The 23903-nt window shown below is 37.9% G+C and overlaps 1 protein-coding gene across 2 annotated transcripts in view; it reads right to left on the reverse strand.

Annotated features, from left to right (window-relative positions):
- The window catches only part of SYT1 (synaptotagmin 1), a 195684-nt gene that overhangs the window by 82560 nt on the left and 89221 nt on the right, over window positions 1–23903 (reverse strand). For both annotated transcript variants that reach the window (XM_045553316.1, XM_045553317.1), the window contains exon 6: window positions 6910–7027. In XM_045553316.1, the coding sequence (XP_045409272.1) occupies window positions 6910–7027 (118 nt within the window). The remainder of the gene's footprint in view (window positions 1–6909; window positions 7028–23903) is intronic.

Raw genomic sequence — 23903 nt, forward strand, 5'->3', positions numbered from 1 at the left:
GGTCTTAACTTACATAGGGTTTGCTAGAATCCTTTTTAATAACTCAATTTGTAGGATGGTCCAGTTTCAAGCTTTGTCATTTCTTTTTTAGATCAATCTGTTCACATCTTGGGGATTCAGATTATTTTATCAATATTGTAATTAAGCATTTTGAAGTGTCTCAGAATTAACATTATATTACAACATTCATGCCTAAAATTACAATGAAGCTTTTGACATCACAACCAACTTATTATGCATATTCCTGTCCCATTAACTCAATAAGATGCTAGTTTATTTGCCTACTATTGCTTGACCCTGATATCATGGCCAATTATTTTGCATATCCCTGTCTAATTGGCTCAAATAAGTTTTTGCTATTTTATTTATTGGCCCAGCTCCCAGACTAGTGGCTTTTAGTTCAAATCAATTGAATTTGGAGTGGTTTTCTTCATTGTGCTTTCAGCACCAATGGAAGGACAGATAAGGGTGGTGGTCAAGGGTGTTAGGAAAAAACTCCAGAATATATAAAAGACACATCTACTGCTTTTATCTCCCTTTTAGTGGAAAATACTGAAGAAAAAAGATAATTTTTAGACCTGTGGGCGAGGTACTTTTCAGGGTAGAGGATACTAGACTGATGAAAGATACAGAACTTCTTATTTGAAAAAATTCCAGTATATAAAGGAAAGGATTCTATATTGCTAACAAAAAAATTTTTTTTAGGGGATGTATAAGAATAACATGGAGGTGTCTATGGGTGTGTGGTCGGGGAGACTAGTTTAAAATGCAATTTCCAGGTTCCCACCCCTAGATATTCAGTTATAGCTTGGTTTGAGTTAGTTCTTGAAATTTGAAATTTTAACACATACCCTGGGTGATTCTGATGGGGGCAGGCCAAAAATCACATTCTGACAAATACTGCCTGGAGGAATGATCCTGCTTCTGTGGATTCATGGTTTCTGTGTGGAATCTATGTGTTACCTGAGTTTGGTTGAGTTGCTCTTTCCCAAATGACTTTGAATACGTAAATCTGGCTGTGTTTCCCAAATTATATTTCTAGGGCAGTAGAAAAGTAGACAGAGAAAATGATATTCTTAAAAAATGGCATCTTATAGAAAGGAGGGAAGGGAGAAGGAGAGAGGTATGGTGGGTGGACAGAGGACAGAGTGAATTTTGCTGGTCCAGGTCTCAGTGACTGATCCGCACACTGGCAGTCTGACACACACTGATGTTGACTCTTTCGCCACCTTTGTCACCCTTTCTTCTTCCCCCATCTTTTCCCTTAAGTAGTTGCTGCCACTTTCAGATTTCATTGTTGGACTTCGATGCTTTGGGGGACCTCTCCTACAACTTCACCCTTTGCTCTGCATAGTATAAATTTCACAGTGATAAGGTAAGACTAGGATGGCCAAGAAGAAGACCTGGGGATGGGATGGAGGACAGAAGGAAAAAGGGGAGTGTAAGACGATGGAGAACACTTTCCACAGCCACTACCTCACAGTCACCTCCCTAGCTCCTTGATGTCAGGAGACCATGGGAATAGATGCACATGGTTTCAGTCCTTTACATCTGTTTTCCCAGCTCCCTCTCGCCCCTGTGCTTGACGTGCTTCTGTCATTTATTTCCCACAGTTCAGGTGAATACAAACCATAGCGAGGGGCGGGACTGCGGACTTCTTACCCTTATGGATTTGCCCTTGGTTCCTAGTAGAACAAACACTTAGAACAATCTCAAAAGGCCTATGTGCTGCCTTCAGGGCACAAGGGAAGTAGAACAGGTCTATGAGACTGCCTTCTGTTTCATACTGAGCCAGGCAAGAAGAGAATTCTGCCAGAAGCCACAAATGAGGCAAGAAAATCAATTTGTGGTTCTAAGAAGGCCAGAAAGGTAGTGCCCTAGAGCTGTCACGCTGGGAGTATTCATAGGGAATACTCCCTGTGAACATTTCCCCCATCTGCAGGAATGCCTCAATGTCCCACAGTCCCTAAAACCTCCATTTCTAGCCTTACCTACCCTGAGGACCTCACCTGGATGTTTCAGCTCTGGGCAGCTGGGAGGCACCTTTAGTAGGTTAGAGCAAGGAATCATTGTTCCCCCATCTGGAAGGTAGGGGTGTGGGGAAGGGTGAATGGTGTATTGGAAAGTGCTCTTCATTGGCAATCAGGTGACTTTGGCCAACAATAAGAGTAATTGCAAGTATCGAACCCTTCCATCTATACATATGTCACATAGAGGAAGATAGCTTTTGTACATTTTCTAAGGCCCTAAGCTTCAATTTTCTCACTGGAAAATGAGAATATTACTTCCAGAAATGATCTTGCAGGACTTTCATGAGAATCATATGAGAAAACCAAGTTAAAAAATAATTTCTAAATTAGAAAGTGTTCTATAACTGATAATGCAACTTTTTACCCGTTAAAAGTAATTCTCAGATTTTAAATTGAAAGGTAGAATTTCTACCTAATAGGTCAAAATTTAAAAGCTATAATCACTTTCATTTTGCTGATTCAGAAGTTTGGTCTTTCCTTTTTTAAATGGCACAAAACTTTTAGAATTTCATTTAATTTGTGATAGAAAGCTCAAACAAGTTATAGTCTTGACAGTCCTCATTAAAGCTGTACTCAGATGTCTCAAATTTCTGAGATGACAAAAAAAGACCTTGAGGAAAGTAATTGCTGTGACATAAATAAAGACAAGTATAATTTGAGTATAAAAATTCAGCTCAATAATACAGCTCAAAACTATGAGATATACAACCTTGCACCTTTGAGAATCCTCAACCTTTCATATCCCTTCAATTTCTTAGACTTCTCTATTCTCTCTCCCAATTTTTCCCAAATATAAAAGGTTTATTATTTGAAGGAAGATTTATTCCACACACAGAAATGCAAAAAAGTGAGAATATTGAGATATGTTTACTGGGCAGAAGGCAAAGTCTCTGTAATTACAGGGTAAAATGGCTACACCTATTCTACTGCACTAACTTGCTCCTGAAGAAGAGTTTTGCAGCCTGTAAGATTCAAGATCTCAATACAAATAGTCATTTTCTGTATAATGATGTTTGGGTCAAGGATGGACATATACAACGGTGGTCCATAACATTATAATACCGTATTTTTACTCTAGCTCTTCTGTATTTAGATACACAAATACTTACCACTGTGTTACAATTGCCTACAGTATTTGGTACAGTAACATGCTGTACAGGTTTGCAGTCTAGGAGCAAGAGGTGATACCATATAGCCTAGGTATATAGTAGGCTATACCATCTAGGTTTGTGGAAGTACACTCTATAATCACACAACAACAAAATTACCTAATGATGCATTTCTCAGAATGTATCCATGTCTTTAAGTGATGCATGACTGTAGTTAGATACAGAAATCTCCACCACTGCTTACAAGTATTTGAGAGTTGGAATATTAAGAAAGCAAGTGCAAGGATTTTACTGTAGAGATTTGCATTGTTTGTGATATGGATATATGATAGAGGCAAAATCTTTGCACAGTACATTTTGAATTAACACTGTAGGAAGAAAATAAACTGACCTTGTTGGAGAGTAGTAAAAAATTATTTTAAAAAAATGTTTCCATTTCTTATTTTCTTTAGTTTTTTGTTAATAATTATCTTAATTCACTATTAGGTCTGTGGAAAACATGGGCCTACTGATACAAGTTTGCCTGAATTAGCTAATCTCATCAAACAAATAGATGAACTTTTTATTCTCCATTGAATCAAACAATTGGCTAAACCATCCATTGGCTACTTTCACATGCTGCATATTCAGCCCAAGATTTGATAGTTACTAATAGAAATAATTACAGTAATGTTTAGTGCCAGGCCCTGGGCTCTTATTTATTTCTCACAATAACCTCATCAACAAGATCTTATTTCCTCTTCATAGATAATGCAACTGAGACTTACAAAAGCTAAATATCTTGTCCATTGTCAAATGGCTAGCAGTGGCAGATGGGGTTTAAACCCTGACAGAACAACTCATGTTGGTTCCAATTATCTAGCCATTTCCAGCAAATGTAGCTTTGTATTTGAATTACCTGGAATGATCTTATTATATAATTATGGTCTCCTGATACATAGGTCAACTTACTTTGAGACAGACCACCCAAGTGCTTAAAGTTATTTTAATGGTAAGTAGGTTAAACAAATTTGAAATGCAAGACTTGTTTTCTCAGGCCATAGCTTCTTTGTAAATAATTCATTATTCATTCAGTAGCTATACTCAGTGCTACCAGTCAGTGAGAGCATTGTGGGAGGCATAAATACAGAACACAGTCTAGTGAGAGACAAGTGTGATGTTTGAGAGATGTAAACAAACTACTAGTGGCATTTTAAAAAGGCAAGGGATTTGTTCTACTGGGATGGATCCTAAAACATTCTCTCACCTGGATACCCCATGGCTCACTTCCTCACCTCTTCCAGGTTGTTGTGGAATGCCACCTACTCGTGAGGTCTTCCCTGACCACCGTTTAAAACTGCTCCCCAATACTCCTTACTTACATCTTGTATTACTGCTTCATAGCCCGTATTATTCCTTAGTGGACTATATGCCTTGCCTATCTACTGGTTTCTTGTCTGTCTCCCTACATTAGCATGCAAGCTGCAGGAGGGCAGGGTTCTTTGCACTGTTTTATCCACTAACATAAACCTATTGCTCCAAAGAATGCTGACTCAAATTAGGGACATAATACGTATTTGCTGAATGAATGGAGGAAATAATACTTAACCTGGGCCACAAGAATGGGTAGGGTTTAGCTAGACATTGTTGGAAGGAAGGGATTTCAGGCGAAGGAAATGATCTCAGCAAAGAATGGAGGCAGCAATTTGCCTAGCTCGTTTGGAGAAGAGTATGCTGGTCAATTTGGTTAAAATGAGATATGTGACAACATAGTCTGGAAGTATCTACGTTATGTAGGCCTGAATGATTAGGACTTATTTGCAGAGGCAGCAGGGAGCCCTTAAAATTAGGGCTCTTCAAATACCTTTATTTAATATTTAAAAAATAAAATCATTCAAGGTAAGTCAAATTTAGGGGTGCTTACAGGTCATGTGGATCCTGAGGCTAACATAATTTTGCTGGTTCTCTGTAGAAAAAATAACATACGATTATGACTACCAAATTACGTATGACCTCCAGCCTTGCCCCTTTTATGTCATAATGCTGAGTCAGTGCAACGGGTGGTAGGAGTCATCCCAGATGCCCTTCTTTCACTGCGGTAGCTAGCAATATCCTAACTATACATGATATGACTATAAGTCACATAAATACATCCTGCTACACCCAACTTTCTTTAGCCAAATCCCAGAAATGCCTGGAGTCTTTCCAATGCCATTAAACCAGAAGAGATGGGTGGTGGAGGAGAAGTCAGAGTGGACAGAGACAGCAAACTGTGATTAACAGACAGTGGTTGGAATATCGATCTATGACCACGGGAACTCATTTCCAGGACCTTGGAAGAAGTTAGAACAAATGAGGGGCGCTGAAGCTTGATTTGCTTCATGGTAAAGCTGCTCCGTAACTTTGCTAAGGGTACAGGATTACTCAGGAGGAAGACGAGGGGAGTACTAGACATAGGTGATGAGGGGATGTTTAGCATGGAAGTTTAGAATGAAGCATATGAGAGAGGATACAAAGAAACCATATAATGGTACTTAGCTGTTGAACCAAAGGACAGAAAAAGGTTAAAGTTATTTCCGAATACTAAGTAGTAATCTGGGAGTGAAATGTTACTGTTGTTCAAAATTTCTCGGCGTGTTTTTCACATATAGTCACATTAAATAGTCTTTATATTTTTGGAGGAAATAGTATTGAATTGCTTTAAATTTGCTATGTTATGCTATTGGGCAACAGAAGCAGCAAGTTACTAACTAAATAGGGTCTTAGTGACATGAAAGAATGAGTACAGCTTCCCCAGGTGACTGACTTACAAAGAAAAATAAACTTAAGTACCAGGAGAATTTGGTTGACAAATGAGTGGGTCAGTGAGTGGAAGCTCAGCTTTAGCACTTTTTAGATGTTATACTTTAGAACATAAAATCACCATGTTGTAATAGTATGACCTTTTGAAGTTTGCAACATTTTCGTGAGAGAAAGTATGGAATAACAAGTAATGTTGGCTGTAATTCCACAGACACAAACTATGACAACTGTAGTTGATTTATGATGACCTTGTGGCGTATCAAGAAAATTTCTCACACTTTAATGATTTACTGGAAAATTAAAAATGTAATTGATTTAATCATACAGAGAAAAAGAAAAATTATGTTCAATCGTGGAAGTGACAAGTCCTTGAATTGACTTTGCTTTTGAGCAAGAGTATAGTTGACTTACCTTATTTGACTAAGGTTGGGTTGTACAGAATTTTTAATCCCTAAATCTCTCCCATCCCCAATATAAAATGTAGAATTAAGTGCATTACCATGGGGATTCACTCTCAGAGATTTTTATTATTCATATATATTTGAAATGCTGAGTATTTAATAAAATGGTATTGTAAAACTGTTAGGTTATCAAATACCTAATAAATAAGTCTCAGATAAAACACTATTTTTTATATCATGGGTAAATTTTGACCAAAAAAAAAAAAATTCAACACAACTGTAATCTGTCATAGGCATTGCCTTTCAGAAGAGAACCAAAAATTTTCGACTTTCAATGCCATAGAAATGACAATTGAAACTTTGGCTATGAAGAAGGAAAACAGATTTTCTCTTCTATGCCAATTCCGATAAATTGAGAGTGGCTTCCTGGGGCACTGTGCTGGGATGAATTCTGAGACTGCTTCCAGGCTCTGTTTGAAAGAGAACTGTGATCAATTAAGAAGTGGGGAGTCGCAGTGTGTGTGCTATGCATTTGGTATCCATGATGAAACAGCATTTTAAAAAAATCAATAAACACCGCAGGCTTACCAGATAAGCCACCCACATCCATCTTCTTCAGGTTCTTTGCCTCCAGAATGACAACAGTCAGTTTGCCAGCAGTTGGTACATAGCGAAGGGAGAAGCAGATATCACCCAGTTTCTCTTGCTATGAAAACCAATAAGAAAGCATTAGTAATTTTTCACATCAAGGTGAATACAGCTTTTACATAGATACTGTAAATCCTTCAAGAGGAGCGCTATGGCAATTAGGATTTAAAAAATGCTCAGGTCCGATGCTACTTACAGTGGCCTTTTTTTTCAAAAGACCATCTATTTCAGTTTTTAAAAAATACCATCCATGCCTTAATATTGATCAAAATTACATGTATACATGAAATGAGACCAAGATGACTTTTTTAGATATTTTGTACTATGACTGGTACTGCAAAACTCTCGAAAAAATTTTCATAACATTATCAAATAGCTTTGAAAAGAGCCTAATGTTTCATCAGGAGAATCAACCTGTCTAAATTTTTGTCTTTTTAAATTTCAAATAGGATTATGTCTAATACTCTATATGTAAGTTTTTGGGAAAAAAGACTTGCATTTGTATTCCATCAAATTCTATTTATTGATGAGAAATTCTGAATTCCTAAAAGCATAAGCTTTTGCACTTTTAAGTTTGCTCATCTCAAATGAGGTCTAACTTTTTTTCCTTATTCTAAGATTTTTAAAAAAATCTAATCAGCAGGCTGGAAAATTAAACACATTATTATACAATACAAACCATATCATAGCTCCTCATGTGACTTCATTGGTACTATATTTTAGGCTCAAAGAATATTCACCAATCCTGTACTCGGGCATTTTTGGACAACTGATCCAGAGTTTAAAATGACAATATAGAGAACTTTTACTTTTTTTCAGAAAGGACTCCTACTGATTCTCCCACCTTGCATCTTACTCTCTAGGATAACTAAGACCCATGCTATTGTTCAATGCTAGTGGAGTTTGTATTTATAAACATGAGGGAAAGAGGAGTTTGCTGTACCCTCCTCAGATACTGGAAGCTCTAGATTGCTTTCTGACATATAGGAATTAGCTATATGGCAAATCAGAGTTTATTTCTTAGTGTTTTCTCCCACGAAATGTGAATTCTGATTCTAAAGAGGGAAACAGTTGTGTTAGAGCTCTGCGGATAAACTTTTAACATAGGAATTAGGTACAGAAGACCATATCCTAAGGACTTCTCATGTTATACTCTTACTATGATGACATTTGGCTTATCTATAACTTGACATATTGTGCTAAATAAGCCAGAGTCTCTGGTGTGAAAAATAACTGCCTAGATGTACTTTAAGAATGTAGGGAAATATAATTCCTTTTTTTTTTTTGTTTTTTTGGATAGTCTATAACCATCTTTCAAAGAAGAAAGAATATGATTTACCTATAGGTAAGAAGCAATATATTCAACGTGTGTGTGTGTGTGTGTGTGTGTGAGAGAGACAGAGAGAGAGAGAGAGAGAGAAAGAGAGAGACTTTCTGCTAAAGTAATGCCTCTGTGGGAAACATCACACATGTGTTTATGGCCCCAATCCTTTCATTTCTTGAGTCCCTGAATCCCTTACCATGCATCTCAATGTTATTAATACTAAGAATTTTGTTTTTGTCTTATTTTGCACCTGTCTTAATTATTCCACATGATTGTAAACTCCTTGAAGACAGGATCCTTGCCTGAATTATCACTTTACATGCATTTTCAAAATGTAAATAAATGGAAACTTTAGAAAATATCCCTGTTTTGAATTATGTAGGTCATAGTTCCCTTCCATTAGTACAGATAATAGAGAGCTACTTCTAATGTGCCAAATTCACCTGATGTGCCTACTCAGCCCTAGGAATTAATTTACATGTCAGAAGAGGCTAGTGGAATAAATTATTCTTCATAGTCTCTGAAAATAGAGAATGGGAGTCGATATCACGAAAATTAATATCAAGTGTGGACAAATTCATCTGAACTTTATGAGACAAGAGAAATGTAAATGAATGTGTAAATGAACGAAATTGCTGTTCAGAAATGCTCATTAGCAGGAGCGTTCTTTTTGCAGGATTCTGTCTATTCTCCACAATAGCCTCCTTGGGGAACTCACTGTGTTGCAGGCTCAGGTTACTCTAACTGTTCTAATTAGGCATTTCAGACATGACCGCTCTCTTAAATAACACCTCTCTTTATGGGCCATAATCTAATTCCACAAGTAATTTAGGGGCATCACAATCACTTTAAACAAAGAAATATCACAACTTATCTTTCCTCCAGTATACTTTTATTCCTCAATGTTACAATATATGAGATTTAAAAGATTTTACATATTATTTAGCTTCAGAAGAGAGCATTTGTAGAGTATTAAACAAATAAGTCTCAAGTAGGAGAAATACGTGAGGTTACCTATAATTTTAAAGCTATGGGATGGGGAAAGAGTGAGTGTTTAAAAGAAAAAAAAATGGATGTTTTGGGAGAAAGAGAAATATGGAAAAGTGCTTATTTCAGCACTCTTTATAGATCTGCATTTTATTAGTTAACTTATGAACTTTAACATGTAAAATTTCATTTGCTCATAAAATTATCATAATTGGTATACCAATTTAAATACGTATTTTTCTATTGAAGTTACTTTTCAAAATTTTAATATTTTATTAGTTCTGGATCTATAAGCTATTTGAAAGCTAGTCATTGTTTTTTTCTGAAATTTGTGTCCTTTGTGGCATCAAGAAACTAGAGAAAAACTAATTTCCAGAAAAAGGCAAGGAAAATATCCAGTTTCTAAGAACATTTGTCTTGTTTTTAAAACTTTCTGAGTTGTAACTATTTGAGGTACAAGTATATGCTTTTTCTGATGCTTTAAGAATCAGCTATAACAATTTGCTCAAACTAAATGTTTGAAAATTGGGGCAACTTTCTTCCAATACGTGAAGGTTTGACCCTTTGTTAATTGACTTACGATACTTGTGAATATGATTGCTATAGTTTTTCACATGTCGTGGGAACCTGACATTCATGGGAAGCAAGAAGAGGAACAGCTGGACCACGGGGAGGCCGAGGCACCACCTGCAGGAAGGACATGCAGGACAGGACTCTGCACTGTGCCAGCCCCCGAAGGGGTGTCCTGCCTGCTGTAGTCAAAACAAGGCTCATGACTGTGACGTATGTAGTAATCTGGTTGTTTGGTACCTTTGAATCTTAGATTTAGGGACTCATACTAGTATGAATGGTTGGAAATAAATATTTTCTTTTCCTCACTGAAGTCTTTCACTGAACTTCTGTGATTAGAGAAGTACTTTTGTCCCTACAGTCTTGTTCTAGCATGTGAAGATTTTGCTGTATCTGTTCTCTGTCTACATAAAAGATAGTTTTTGGTGAACCGTCTTATATCAAACTCTCATTTCATAGTTTTGACATGTCAGTTTGGGAGAAATGTGGTTGGACAGCAACAAATACACGTTTAATATTAAACATTTTATTTGTCACTCTAAAGTTCTGGAAATAAAGATTTTCGAGATTTTTGAAGTTTTATTTGGTGGGATTATGGTGATGGGGAACAAAAGGGGAGGGTTCTTGGAAAGTTTATGAAGGAAAAAGAAGATGCCCAAGTCTGTATCTCAGACCCTTACTGCTTCTTCACAATTCTGTCTAGCTTTTTCCACAACAGCCCTGTCACTGAAGTGTAGGTACTGACAATGTCCATTTTATGAAGACTCTGAGGCTCAGGGGTTACAGAAGGTTACATAGGTATCTCTGTGGAATCTGAAACAAGTTCTTTTGACTCAAAATCATGAGTTTCTTTACTACTAAACTGCCATCTGGAATGACGGAAACTAATGCTTCAGCTGACCATCCACTTGGATATCCATCCTCACTACAACACCAACCCCTTCCTCTTGACTGCTCTTCTTTCCAACATCCTTTTCTTTCACTTTTTTCTTTCACCATCAACATGACCTATACCTTAACCACATCAACCTCACTATGACATCTGTCTCCACTGCCACCACCTTCAGTCTACACCATGACCTCTGCCACTGCCATCAGCTGCACTTCTATCACCCCCACTTCCAATTTTACCGTAAGTCCCACTGTGTCTGAGCTCAAGCCCTCATCACTTCCGTCGTATTTTTTTGAAACAGTCTGATGAAAGACCTCTTTAGTTACAGTCTCTCTGAAGTCCGATGCAGGCTGCATGCTAATGCCACACTAACATCCGAAAAGTCCGAACGCCTTATCCTGCCTCTCTAGAAGCTCTAGACTTTGCCTCTACTTCACTGTCTCCTCAATCTTTAGAATATATTTTGAATCTGATCACATCTTTCCACTTACAGGGTCATCACTCTAGTCCATGTAGGGTGACCAAACATCCTGATTTGTTCAAGACTGTCCTGGTTTGAGCCCTGAATGTCCTGCATCCTGGTAAACCCCTCGGTCCCAGGCAAACCATGACTATAGTGGCAACAGTAGTTCCATGGCATTGTCGTTCCTGGCCCAGACTTCTATAATAGCCTCAGAATAGCCTCTCTGCATGAATGTTTGCTCTTTCCTAGTCTCTTTCTCACATAAAAGACAGGGTGATCCTTTTATAATGGAAATCTGATTATGGGACAATCCTACTCAAAGCCCTTCGATATCTTCCCATTTCACTTAGGATGATAATGTGTTTCTTACACTAAAAGGGCTTATATGATCTGACCCCTGTTCTCCTGATCTCACTTCCCTTTTGTAAACCATGCCAAACACACTTCTATCTCAGGATCTTTGTGTTGCTATTACTTCTGTCGGCAATATTCTTGCCCCAGATACTAGTCTGAATCTTGCCATTAGTTTATCCAGCTTTCTACTTGTATGTCATCTCTTTAGGGACTTTTTCCATGGCCGTCCTATCTAAAGCAGTCCAATTTGCTCTTAGACACATAGACTACCACTCCTCTTGCCCTGCTTCTTTTTTGTTTTAGCACATATCATCACTTCACATTCTGTTAAGTTTATTCAGATATTCCTCACCAGAATATCAGATCTATGAGGGAAGAGACTTGTTTTTTTCTCACTGCTGGGTTTCCAACATTAGAATAGTGCCTATGTCTGTTGAGTGAATAAATGCACATTCTCTACAGTTGAATACAGTCAGGGTGGTCTTTTCAGTATCCTCTTTTGTCAAAAGTTGGGTTTTCTGGGGAAGTGGAATCAGAGATTTGCAAGCAGGTTTATCAGAGTGTATCCTTTAGATCAGTCTGGGGGGTACTGAGAGAAGCTGGATTGCACAGGTGGAGAAGTTGGGCTGTGATAAAGTTACATCAAAGGGCTCAGCTGATCCCATGGGGAACTCTGGAGCTGGGATAGTTTCTCAGAGATATTCTGAACTGGGGCAACAAGGATGAGATTTTACAACTCTGAATCCCCTAAGCACTGGGCATGGGCTGCCCCTGCATGTTGGGTCAGCGCTTCTTCAGCTGAGGGTGATGCTGAGAAGGGGAAAATCAGTTACAAGCTGTCAACCATCCACACTGTTGACAGCTGGGACAATAATGCCTTGATCATGAAGATGGTACAAAGATTTGGGGGGTTGGAGGAAATGTCCCACAGCAATCACTATTTCTCTATGAGCTATGTTCTTTCCCATCACCAGATATTTGCTCAGTTGGGAAATCCATCTGCAATGCCTTTATTCCCTTCTGCCTAATCAAATAACTCCTAACCATTAAGCCCTAGTCCAAGTTCTATAAAAAGCACCTCTTTACTATTCTAGTGAACATAGATTTCTGCTAGCAATTGCTTTATAACAAGTAAAATGGTGCCTAGAGATTATGTTTCCCTATTTATTTTGTCTAGGTGAGCTCAGCTAATCTTGAACTCCAGAAGAGGAGGCGGGTTGTACATTATACTACTTTTCTATGCCTAGCTCCAGGCGTAATAAAGGCTCCTAAATAATTATTGGTGGACTGTATTGAAATGAGAACCTCACCAGTCTTCTGCTTTGTAAACAGCGCTGATACTAGTACTCCATCAACAGTGCCTCCAGTTTAATTGACAAATCAACTAATGAATTTATCTGGCGCTCCTCCTTTGTGGCTAGAACTATAGACACTGCCATATTAGCCCTGTCATGAAGCTAGGAATGAAAACATTTCTGGAGGTGTAGATTTTATAAGATAATTTCAAGACCCTGTAGGGTTGTAGCCAACAGATGAGTGCTTTTGCTGGTGTGATTATCTCATGAAGGGGCCTTATTACTATTAGGAATTTCAGCTTTATGTATAATTTATTTTAGTCAATTGCCTTGATCACTAGGTGGAAACTGCCAGTTAGTGTTAGAAAGTTCCAACTGTGAGATTCAGGGAAATTAACCTGCTCTTTTAGAATATGGAGCTGACAATCAAAAGCACCTTTGTTCTGAGCAGCTTGATAATTTCATTATTTTTTTTAAAAGCAGCTACTGAATAGAGTAGACACAAATTAATGATTTAATAGACAACCACAGAAATACCTTTCCTTTTTGAAAAGAATTATAGATATTAGTAGAAAGGTCATCTCCAATGGATAAATAAAAAGCTTGATTTAAAGTGGATATTTATTTGATGGCTTCTATAGTCCCATCCATCATTTTATGTGTAAAAAGAAGGGTTCGCTTTAGTGACCTTTGCAAATAGGGAAGAGTTTATACATTTGCTGAAAACACTGTACATTTGAGTGAGTTTTTTAAAAGTACCAGAATTGACTTAATGCTGTGACATTTTAAAAGGATCTATTCTATTTATGTTAATTATCAGAAGATTTTTTCTATGTGTTAAATTGGCAATGGATTCTCCAGTGAGTAGATGGTTTTTCAGAGGCTGAGAGCGTGTTTAGAGGTGACAAACAAATGGAGGTCCAATAATCTCTCAAAATGAAAATTCAGACCATTTGCATATTTTCCATTTGTAAAAATACTAAAAGGGTTCTTCATTTATGAGAAGGACAATGTTATGTTTTTAATTTTAATAAGAGAATGAATGGCTTTAAATATATCCTGTGGATGGTAGTATTTTTCAGCTTTATTCCCAGAACTGCTCTCATACCCCGGAAGTATCTGCCAAATCGGTATTTACATCTAATGGACCAGATGGTCACAGCGTGAAATGTTGCTGTGGAATGTACCAGGCTGGAAGGACTGAATCTGGCCCAGTGTCCAAATGTGCAGTAAATTGTTCAGGTGAATGAGACAGTATGTTGTGTCTTTGAATGCTTATATAACCCTTTAACTTTGTATTCATCCAATTATTCATTTATTTCTCATTTAAAAAGTTCACCATTGACTCTTCCAGGCTCTAGTCTAGGCTCCAGGGATACCTAGATGAGTAACAATACAATGTTGTTGATTGCACCACAGAGGTAGCCCGAATGCTAGGGGAGGAGATGACTGAAACTTTCCAGGCTATAGTAACAGAACTAAGGAGAGGGGGACTTTAATTGGAGATTTGTTTCCCCCAATAATCATTGTCAGTTTCTCCAAGCCACTCATATGCCTGTTCTTTGTAAAAACCAATGTGCTTGCCATACAAATGTAGCTTTAAGACAAGCCTTCTAGGTCTCCCCATTTAATCAGGGCTAAGTGGGGGGAGGAGGGCAGGTGACGTGTAAGGATCCTGGAAGACCCATCGTCCTGGCTGAGATGTGAAAATTCAGTAGGAAGAGTCAGCATGAACCCTAGGCACAACAGGGCAAGAGTGTCCTAGGCATGGGATACATATACTACAAAGTCTTTACCCCTGTAAAAACTTAAACCAAGTTACACTTCTCTAAGTGTAAAATCCATGTAACTTAATTAAAAATGGATTTCTACCTTATCATGAAGAAATTTTGAAGATTTAAATCATATCTTTAGTTTATATTTTGATTAAGATACACACTTTTGGTCCTATTAGAAATGATAATTAACAAAAGAAAAATGGATATCCTGATGTGACCAAAATAAGGATGGTGAAGATGATAGAAAATAAAAATGCCTATTAAAAGTAACAGTAAAGTACAGCATAGAGCGATGGAATGAGTACCAGACTGCCATGGGCATTAGCTCACTATTTGTTTATTCAACAGATACCTGTTGGACACATATGTGCCAGGCACTGTCCTAGGTACTGGGGCACAAAGCATGCAAAAATCAATGAACAAAATAAACATAGCAAAATAAAAAGCATGTTTGGTGTGGTATGGGCTATGGAAACATAAATGAGGCAGGAGAGAGGGGGATTAATTTCAAATAGGAAGGTGAGGGAAAGTCTCTATGAGAAGGATTTGAAGAAGGTGAAATGTGGGCCTCACATTCCTTGTCTCTATGAAACAGGGCTGGATGACATAGCTGTGAAGATTCTTCCAGCTGGGAAATCGTATGTGTCCGTGATTTTATGTATCCTAGTTACCTGTCTGCTGGTTCTCTGATCTTTACTGGACTGTGAGATAATAAATGGCTGCTTTAAGCTGCTAGTTTGCAGTAATTTGTCATATACAATAGAAACTGGTAAATGTACTCAGTTCTTTTGTTTTCTTGAAGACTGTCCTCTTCCTCTCTTCTGTAGTTGCCTTCATCGTGGATTTCATAAGGCAATCCATTGGAGTATGGAAAGAAAATATTAGGCCTTCTATTTATATTTATTTTTATCCCATATTTTTACTTCATTTTTTATTGTGTTTCATTGATGTTTTATAAAACATCATGTACTGGTATAGTAGAATGAGTATATAGTTAATAGATAAACAGATATATTAGGAGTATGTGCCAAATATTTTACCACTGACAAAAGACAAAACTAAGTTTGGAATCTTTCCTTTAAAATATGCTTAGGAGACTCCTCAGCAACTGAAGTCAGGCTACTCAGGTTTAATTGCCAGGTCTGCCACGTTAGCTACCAGGCCTGGGAAAGTCATCCTTTTGAGCCTCACTTTTCCCCTCTCTAACTCCATAGTCATGGAGTTGGTAGAATTATGAGTTACTATGTGTAAAGGAGTTAGAAGAGTTCCTGGTCTATAAAATATACCATATGAGTGTTTGCTATTGTTATAATGAAAATCCTATTTCAACCACCTTCTTTCCTACATAGTGTAATGTCTCTCTGCTCCTTTTCACAGACAGTAAAGGGATTGGCTATAATCTCTGCCTCTATTTCTTCATGTTCTACTGATTTCTCTCTCCATCGTTTTATTGAAATGGCTGCTACTGAGGTTTGAAATGACATCCATATCACTAAACCATAGATATTTTTCAGGTCTCACTTCCATGAACTCTGCACAGAATTTGATGACTTGCCTTTCTTTGTTGGGTTCTGTCATACAATGCTTTCCTGATAGTAGTTTTTCTGCCTCTTTGGCCACTCATTATTGTTCTCTTTTCTCAAGGGTTAGTTCTAGCCACTTCTTTTCTTCATAAACTAATCTTATTCCAATTTATAGCTTTAGTTACAATATAGAAGTCATTTTCAAGATTATATCTCTAGCATTGATCTTTTATTTAAGCCCCAGACTCATGTCCAGTTGCCTACTTGTCATTGAACATTTTATAAATATCTGAGACTCAAATGCCAAAGAACAAATTTATGGTCTTTCTTCCAAACCTGGTTCACTCTATGTCAACGAGTGGTACTAGCACCCAACTACTTGCTTCAGCTAGAAAAACGGGGCATTGCCGTGAACCATCGACTTCTTTTGCGTTCTGATTTTATCTATTAAAAATATCTCAAGTGGGTTTACTTGTTTTCATCCTTATCACCTTTACCACCCTAATCTAATACTCTCTCATTTGGTTTATTCCAGTAGTCTTAATGGGTCTCCTGAAGTTTATTCCCGGAATACGGCTGATGGAGTCAACTTATAAATAACAAATCTTAAAATCCTTATGTAGGGCTCCTGTCCCTGTTGGGATAAAGACCCAAGTCCTTACCATCAGTAATCATGTTCTTCAAGTTCTATTTCCTGCCTACTCGTCAGCCTCATCATCTGCCACTCTTCCCCCGTACTCGCAGAGACTTCACATGAACTGATCCTTTTGTTTGATACATTTTGTCCTCTTGCCACCCTCCCTTTCACTTAGTTAACTTTTACTCATCCTTCAGACCTCACCTCAAAATTCATTTGTTTGGAGAAGCCTTACCTGGCTCGTTAGACTAGATCAGGCCCTTCTTATATATCCTTTACTAGTTCCTTGTACTCTTCTTTTGAAATATCCATTAGTTTGTAATCATGTATTGATTTGTGTGATTCTTGGATTATATCTCACCTCCATGAACTTTGAACTTGATCATCTTTATATAGTACCCTATAACCTATATGCATAGTACCTGACACACAGATTATTAGTGCCTACTTATTAAGCCAAATAATCAAGTGTGAATATTGAATGCTCAGCTCTGGCAGAGACTACTAGCTGTTTATCAGAATCCATTCTCTTCTTCCTGGGAACACAGCTAGACTACATTTCTCAGCCTTTCTTGTAGCCGTATGTGGCTTTGTGATTGGGTTCTAGCTAATAGAACATGAACAAAGTGATGTGTACCACTTCTAAACCCAACCCCCCCAAACTCCTACCCATGATCTTTTCTCTCTTTTATATCTATGACAATGATCTCAGAGTGATCTTGATAGCTACATTGGTGAAGATGGCAGAGATTCAATGAGTCAGGATCCCTGCAGATTCAATAAAGCAGAGCACTACCTGACAATCTAGAATCTTCTTACCTTATTGAGCAAGCAAGAAATGAACTTCTTTTGCTGAACCCCATTACATGTTTGGGTCTATTTGTTATTGCAGCCTAGCCTAGCATAATTAATACCAGTAAGTGAATGAATTCTAAACAGTGTTTTAGGAATATGATTGGCAATCCATTTAACATTTTGTGGTTTGTAGAAAATGAAGTGAAGCTTAGTCTTCTATGTGAAACTTTTATTCTGTGTTTAGTCAGTCAGTCATGGCATGAAGTACTGGGAACAAAAGATAATTAAAACTTATCCCTTCCCTGAGGTACAAAGGCAATATATTTAACCAAAGCGTTTGTACCCTCATAATATTCTGAAATAAAAATAAATAAAAAAAAACTAAAAAGTGATAATAGCAAAAACAAAACAAAAAAACCTTACTCTGTGCAGGGGTGAACAAGCATATAAATCGCAAGCAACATAAAATTGTAAGTGCCATTATAGAAACATGTATTAATTAGGCAGGGCCACTGTGCAGAAGGCAGAGGGATTTGTTGTGAACAATTGCATATGTGAATTATGAATGGGGAGTGGGGGAAAGTGAATCCCCAAAATATCCTTGTCAAAAGATTCCTCATGTTATAGTGTGCTGGGAGGTGCCTGAAATTCCACTGTTTGTTCCCTTTAGCTAAAGCTTTAGATCTCTGAGCCTTTTAAAATAATATGAAACACTATTTTGCCCCTTTGTGGGTAACATGACCTCCATGATGGTATTAAATTTTAGGTGACAGTTTCTTGGGTTATGGAAGATGTATCTAAGTGAGTGGAAATGGCCAAATATGGGGAAGATGGTAGGTTGGGCCATAGCTTGGGTGCTGCTCTAGGTACTAGAGGGCCAGTGGGAATCCAGGTAAATGGCCAAATGCCTAAGGACATGTGAAGATGAAGGACAATACTGGGGAACAGTTTGTGGCAGGTGTCCAAAGACAAACACTTATCCAGTTGCTTTGTACCTTTAACATTCTCCCTCTGTCAACCCCATGTCCTTGATTTTCTGGGTCAAATCCAATTTTAAACGTTCTATTTTCTTGTCCTTACCTGACTTTGAGGCTCTGGGATAAAGTAGCCTCATAGCGATTTGGGTTATGGGAACCAGTGTTATATTCTGTTAAAATGTAAATGTAGATATCAAGTAAATTGGAAATATGGGCAACATACATTTCTAAATAACAATGTATATTTAACCTATGTGGTTATAAAGGAGGATTTTATAGAAATATCACTGAAAGTGGGCCATTGATGCTGGAACAGTCATGGAAAACAATGGCTGAAATCCTTGGAAGGCATTGTTTAGTAATTTTAGCCCCTGACAGATGTCATCTCTAGCAGCAGGGGTATGTATCTGAATGATTTATACCTCCGCTTCCTGAGAGAGCAGCATCCCATTTTTACTAATCAGACTCAACAGCTTCAAAAGCACTGTAGCTGGAAGTTCTGTCACTCTTGTTGTTACATTGACTGGTGCATTCTAATTAACGTGAGAGGATATTGTGGGAGAAATGGGGTCTTGACAGAGAAAGCTCAGAAGCTGGGTGGTGGTGTTCTACTCAAGGAACACTTTTCCCTTTTTAGTTCCAAGAGGAAACCTTGGAAGGAATGGCAATGGTCACTCGTTTCGAGATGCCATTACCCAAAGAAAGTTTTCCTTTCTCCCTTGTCAGGGAGGGGTGGGTAAAAGAGGAAAGGGTGAATGCTCAGCAGGCCTGAGTTCTGCCACTAACCAGCTCACGGGGGCGCTCTGAGCAAGGGCTGCTCCCCCCACTGAAATGGAGAAATAATACCTGCTTTATCTACTGCGGTATTGTGTTGTAAATGTCTGTTCACCTGTCTTTGAGCCAAGGGGAACGCAAAACTGTGGAGAAGAGAACCAAAAAGAAGGCGATAGAAAGAGCACGGTACAGACCAAGGCAAGTGGCCCAGGAGCTGGTGAGGGAGAAAAGCCACTTAAAAAGCAGTGTCAGAGAGGTCGGAAGGGGCCAAACCCGGCTTCTCCACTTTCGGCTTCAGCTGGCTAAGAGGTCTGTCAACAGCAAATGGGAACCTTGGGGGAAAAAAAGAGAAGGCAGGAAAAAAAATAAAAATAAAAAAACTGAAGAATTGTAGTTGGGAAGGCAAAGTAGTAGAAAAAAAAATAAAAAGAAAAAGAATGGAGGAGAGGAAAAGAAGCTTGAGGAAGAGAGTAAAGGAAAAGTGCTATTAATAACTTGCCCATTTTATCTTCTATTAGAAAGAGGACTGAAGGAAGAGGGAAGATAAGGAAACTCAACTCTGGAATCGTGAGGAAAGCAGTGGGGAGGATTTTGAAAGACTTTTTTGTGTGGATTTACTTCATAAGGGATGAGAGCTGTTGCCTGGCAGGGGACCCTGGGGTAGGACCCTAATTATTAGTTCAACTGGGAAGAACCCAGGGGACATATTTGCAGTAATTCAAATCCACAGAAATAAAGGGTTTGATGTGAACTCAGATGACAGAGTAAATGGATATATTTTGTAGACTGCATCGGGAGAAAGAGCACAAGGCACTGTGGTGATTTCCCCAAGCAAGATAAAGCCAAAGCCTGTTAGTTCTCTTTGGGATTGAAACATGGGATATGGGTCATATGTCAATTTCGTTGAAAAACCCCACACTATGATATAGTGAAATTCCATTAACAGCAGTAGAGAGGTTTGGCATTAGGATAGGGAAATGTAAGTACAAAATAGCTGTTGAGGTGAATGTGGACATTTACCGTACAATCCTGCAGTAGATAAAGCAGGTATTATTTCTGCCTTCCAGTTGCCGTTAATCGAAAGCAGAGACAAGTTCTGGCTGTTGCTAGAAAAGCCAGAGATGTTTTTTATGTGTGCGTTGATAAATCACTTGAGCAGAAAGTGCCTGGAGAAAAGTCTTCACTAAGGGCAGGTAGCATGGGGGGTGGGTGGTGTTTGTTTTTGGGTAGGTGGCCCCTAAAAAAAAAGGTTGCCATTGGGTACTTAGGGGGGAGGGGGTGTACATGGAGGAAATTAGTGTTCATTAAATGGAGAAAAATATTACCAATGTTACATATTATACTTCTTTCAAAATGAATTTCAAGATATAGCAGGAATTTAGGTAAGCTAGTCAGAGCAAGAGCTCAGATAAAAATGCCTGGAGAAGATGGTTCTTACAGAGGAAGGGAAAAATGACTACCTAAGAAGACAGGCCAGTGTTTGAAGTTCACAGAGGAATAAAGAAAGGATTTCGGAAGTAAAGAGCATTCAGAGGACACAAAGAAATGCATGTGAGGGTATGCAAGGAAATACAAAAGAAACGCAAGGAAAGGCTGAAAAAGCAGACAAAAATAACAGGCTTTCTGTGGATGACATCCAAGTTCCAGAAAAAAGGAACATAGAAGAGTGTGAGACAAGAGGAGGGATTAGATCTCAGAAAGGAGGAGGACAGTTTAAAAAGACCTGCAGGCCTAAATAAAATCACTGAAGTTTAGGGACAGCACTGCTGGCAGTAAGACTGTTTAAGATCAAAAGCAATGAGCACTAAAGCTTAGAAGCAGAAAGAAATTTGACAATTAAGTACTTTATAAGAAAGTAAAGAAGGAGGTGAACACATCTGAAGGGATTGGCTTGGGTTTTTTTTGATACTCGTCAATAAAGGAAAGAACATCAGCTAGAGTCGGAAGATGAATTGTTGGAAAGGGAAAATGCCGGTTAAATGTGTGCATGTAAACGTGTAGTGAGAAAGAAAAAAAGAGCATCTTGGTGAATGTTCCTGGCTCTCCTAATCTTTATGGGGGAGAAGAATTAAGACAGTAGACATGAAAGGGCCCAGGTTAAATACAACCTGCCCTTTTGACAGACTCTTGGAAAAGGGTGGTCCCAGTCGAAAAGACTTTTGAAAATATAAAGGGCAACCCAAGCGGATGATACCAGAGTAGAGGATAAAGGCTATAGATATAAAAAGGAAAATGATAAAAGTATTACACAAAGAAGTATCAAAGGAGGTGTACACTTAAACAACAGAAATGTTACTCCATGAAAGCAAATTCATATGAGGTGGCAGGAAATAGAACAAGGAGAACTACTACTTGCATCTTCTTGATTGTACCATGTTCTATTGTGCCTTCGAGCCTTTGAACATGCTTCTTCTGCCTGGTACAATCTCCCTCCCTTGTTTTTCTACTGGTCTCCTACTTATTTCTCCACTGTCACCTCTTTACTGAGTCTTTCTCTGACCATTCTTGGCAGAATTTGGCCCTCTTCTCTTTGCATTTCTATAACACCTTTCCAAACTCTCAGCACAGCACTTGCAATATTGTACTGTACATGTCTGTTCATCTCTCTGCATCTTTCATTGAACAAGTCCATTATTTTAATCAGTTTTGCCTAACACAGTGTCTGCTACATGGCTAAAGGTGAATACGGAGTTACAGGTCAACAGAGATTGTTTCTTACTGTGGGAAAGGCATAGGACAGAGAAAATGGCAATTCTTAGCTTTTCTGCGAAAATAAGAAAAATCTGGTGTTGGTCAAGACCATGAGGAAAACAATGAAAAGCTATGTTATATGCAGTAGTAATACAAAAATATATATATATAGCTGTCTAGCACATAGCTGATACTTAATAAAAATTTTTTAGAGTTAAGGTATCATTTAGATTTCTTAAAACCAAAGAAAAAATATGGAAGTAGGATTTTGGCGCTCAGTCAAGCTGTCTGCAAGAATAGAAATGCCAAGGACAGCATATAAAGATCATTGGGGGAATAAGCAGGTGTAGGATATGTAAATGAGGTAAAGAGAAAATAATCACAATTTGGGAGAACTGAAAAGGTTTGTAAAACGATACGTGAGTAACATTGGGTATTTTGGCTAGTTTGGAGAGAAATTGTAACTATATTTATATATAATAAAGTAATTACTTTTCATAATAAAGAGCTGCTAAGAGTAAAAAATCAAAATATGAGTGTTGCAATATTAAACCTGTTCTATAAATGAAAGATATCAGGTTTTTTTTTTCTTGCTAGTTTAATGCCAGTAGAATAAGCATTTTAAAAAAGTCTCCCTGACTTTTTTGCTTCATTATTTTTTAAAGACATTGAGTGGCTGAATCTTATAAAGATGCAAAAGAATTCTTCAGATTTAGATTTAGACATGACTGAATCTTGTAAAGATGAAAAAGAGCCCTTATTACTTGATGACACAATAGCTGATGTGGAATATTTGAATTTCAGAATAGGTATGCCACTGTCTGAATGTTTATGTGCCCCTCACTGCCCAAATTCAAATGTTAGAATCCTAACCCTCAAGGTAATAAGTCCTAGGAGGTGAGGTCTATGGGAGGTGATGAGGTCATGAGGACCGAGCCCTTGTGAATGTGATCAGTGCCCTTGTAAAAGGTCAGAGTGCGCTCCTTTGCCCTTTCTGAATGTGAGGACACAGCAGCAAGACCAGTAAGCAGGACTTCACCAGACACCGAATTTGCTGGTACCTTGATCTTGGACTTTTCAGCTTCCAGAACTGTGAGAAATAAATGTCTGCTGTTTATGAGTCACCCAGTTTATGGTATTTTGTTATAGCACCCTGAATGGACCAAGACAAGATATAAAACTTAATTATGACTATGACCAGTTTAGTAGCATTCAAGGGAATTATAATTCTCTGTAGATGGAATACTCTGACAATTATGAGGATGATGAAGAAAGCAAGGTCTATCTTTTGTGCCACCAGCGTGTTTCATCTACTTGATACTTTCATAGTGTCACTGAAAATAATATAATCAGATTGTGGGTAACAGAAACAAAATCTTTCATGCACAGTTTATTCAGTTTTTGGGTATAGATGAGAGTATATGTACAGCAGTGATTATAGGGATATAGATTAGGAATTTGAATTTAGATTTTCATTGTGACTAAATAACCTTCTTCAAACAATGTGAAGAAATTTTGAGTTTACCTCCTTTACAAAATAGGTTAAAAAGAACCAATTTGAAGGCAAGTGAATACCTCCCACAATATCTACGTTAATCTCACACTTTCTCAGTGCAGCTGTTCCATCTACATATTATTTCTTTTTCAGAGTTTTTGACTTTTATCTCTTCGATAGTGATCTTCTGTTCTCACTCATTTCTGCTTAAAGGTTATGCAACTAATTAGTGTATTTCCCATGTAGGCCTTAAACGCATTGCATGTTGTGGCAGTTACAGGGAAAGTCAAAATCATCTCTAAGTATATTTGGAATTCAATTTGCTAAGATTTCACAAATTGTTCATTTTGCAGAAACAATTTAGTTTCCATCTGGTTTG

The sequence above is a fragment of the Lemur catta genome, chromosome 6 (assembly GCF_020740605.2).
Source record: "Lemur catta isolate mLemCat1 chromosome 6, mLemCat1.pri, whole genome shotgun sequence".
NCBI classification, from domain to species: domain Eukaryota; kingdom Metazoa; phylum Chordata; class Mammalia; order Primates; family Lemuridae; genus Lemur; species Lemur catta.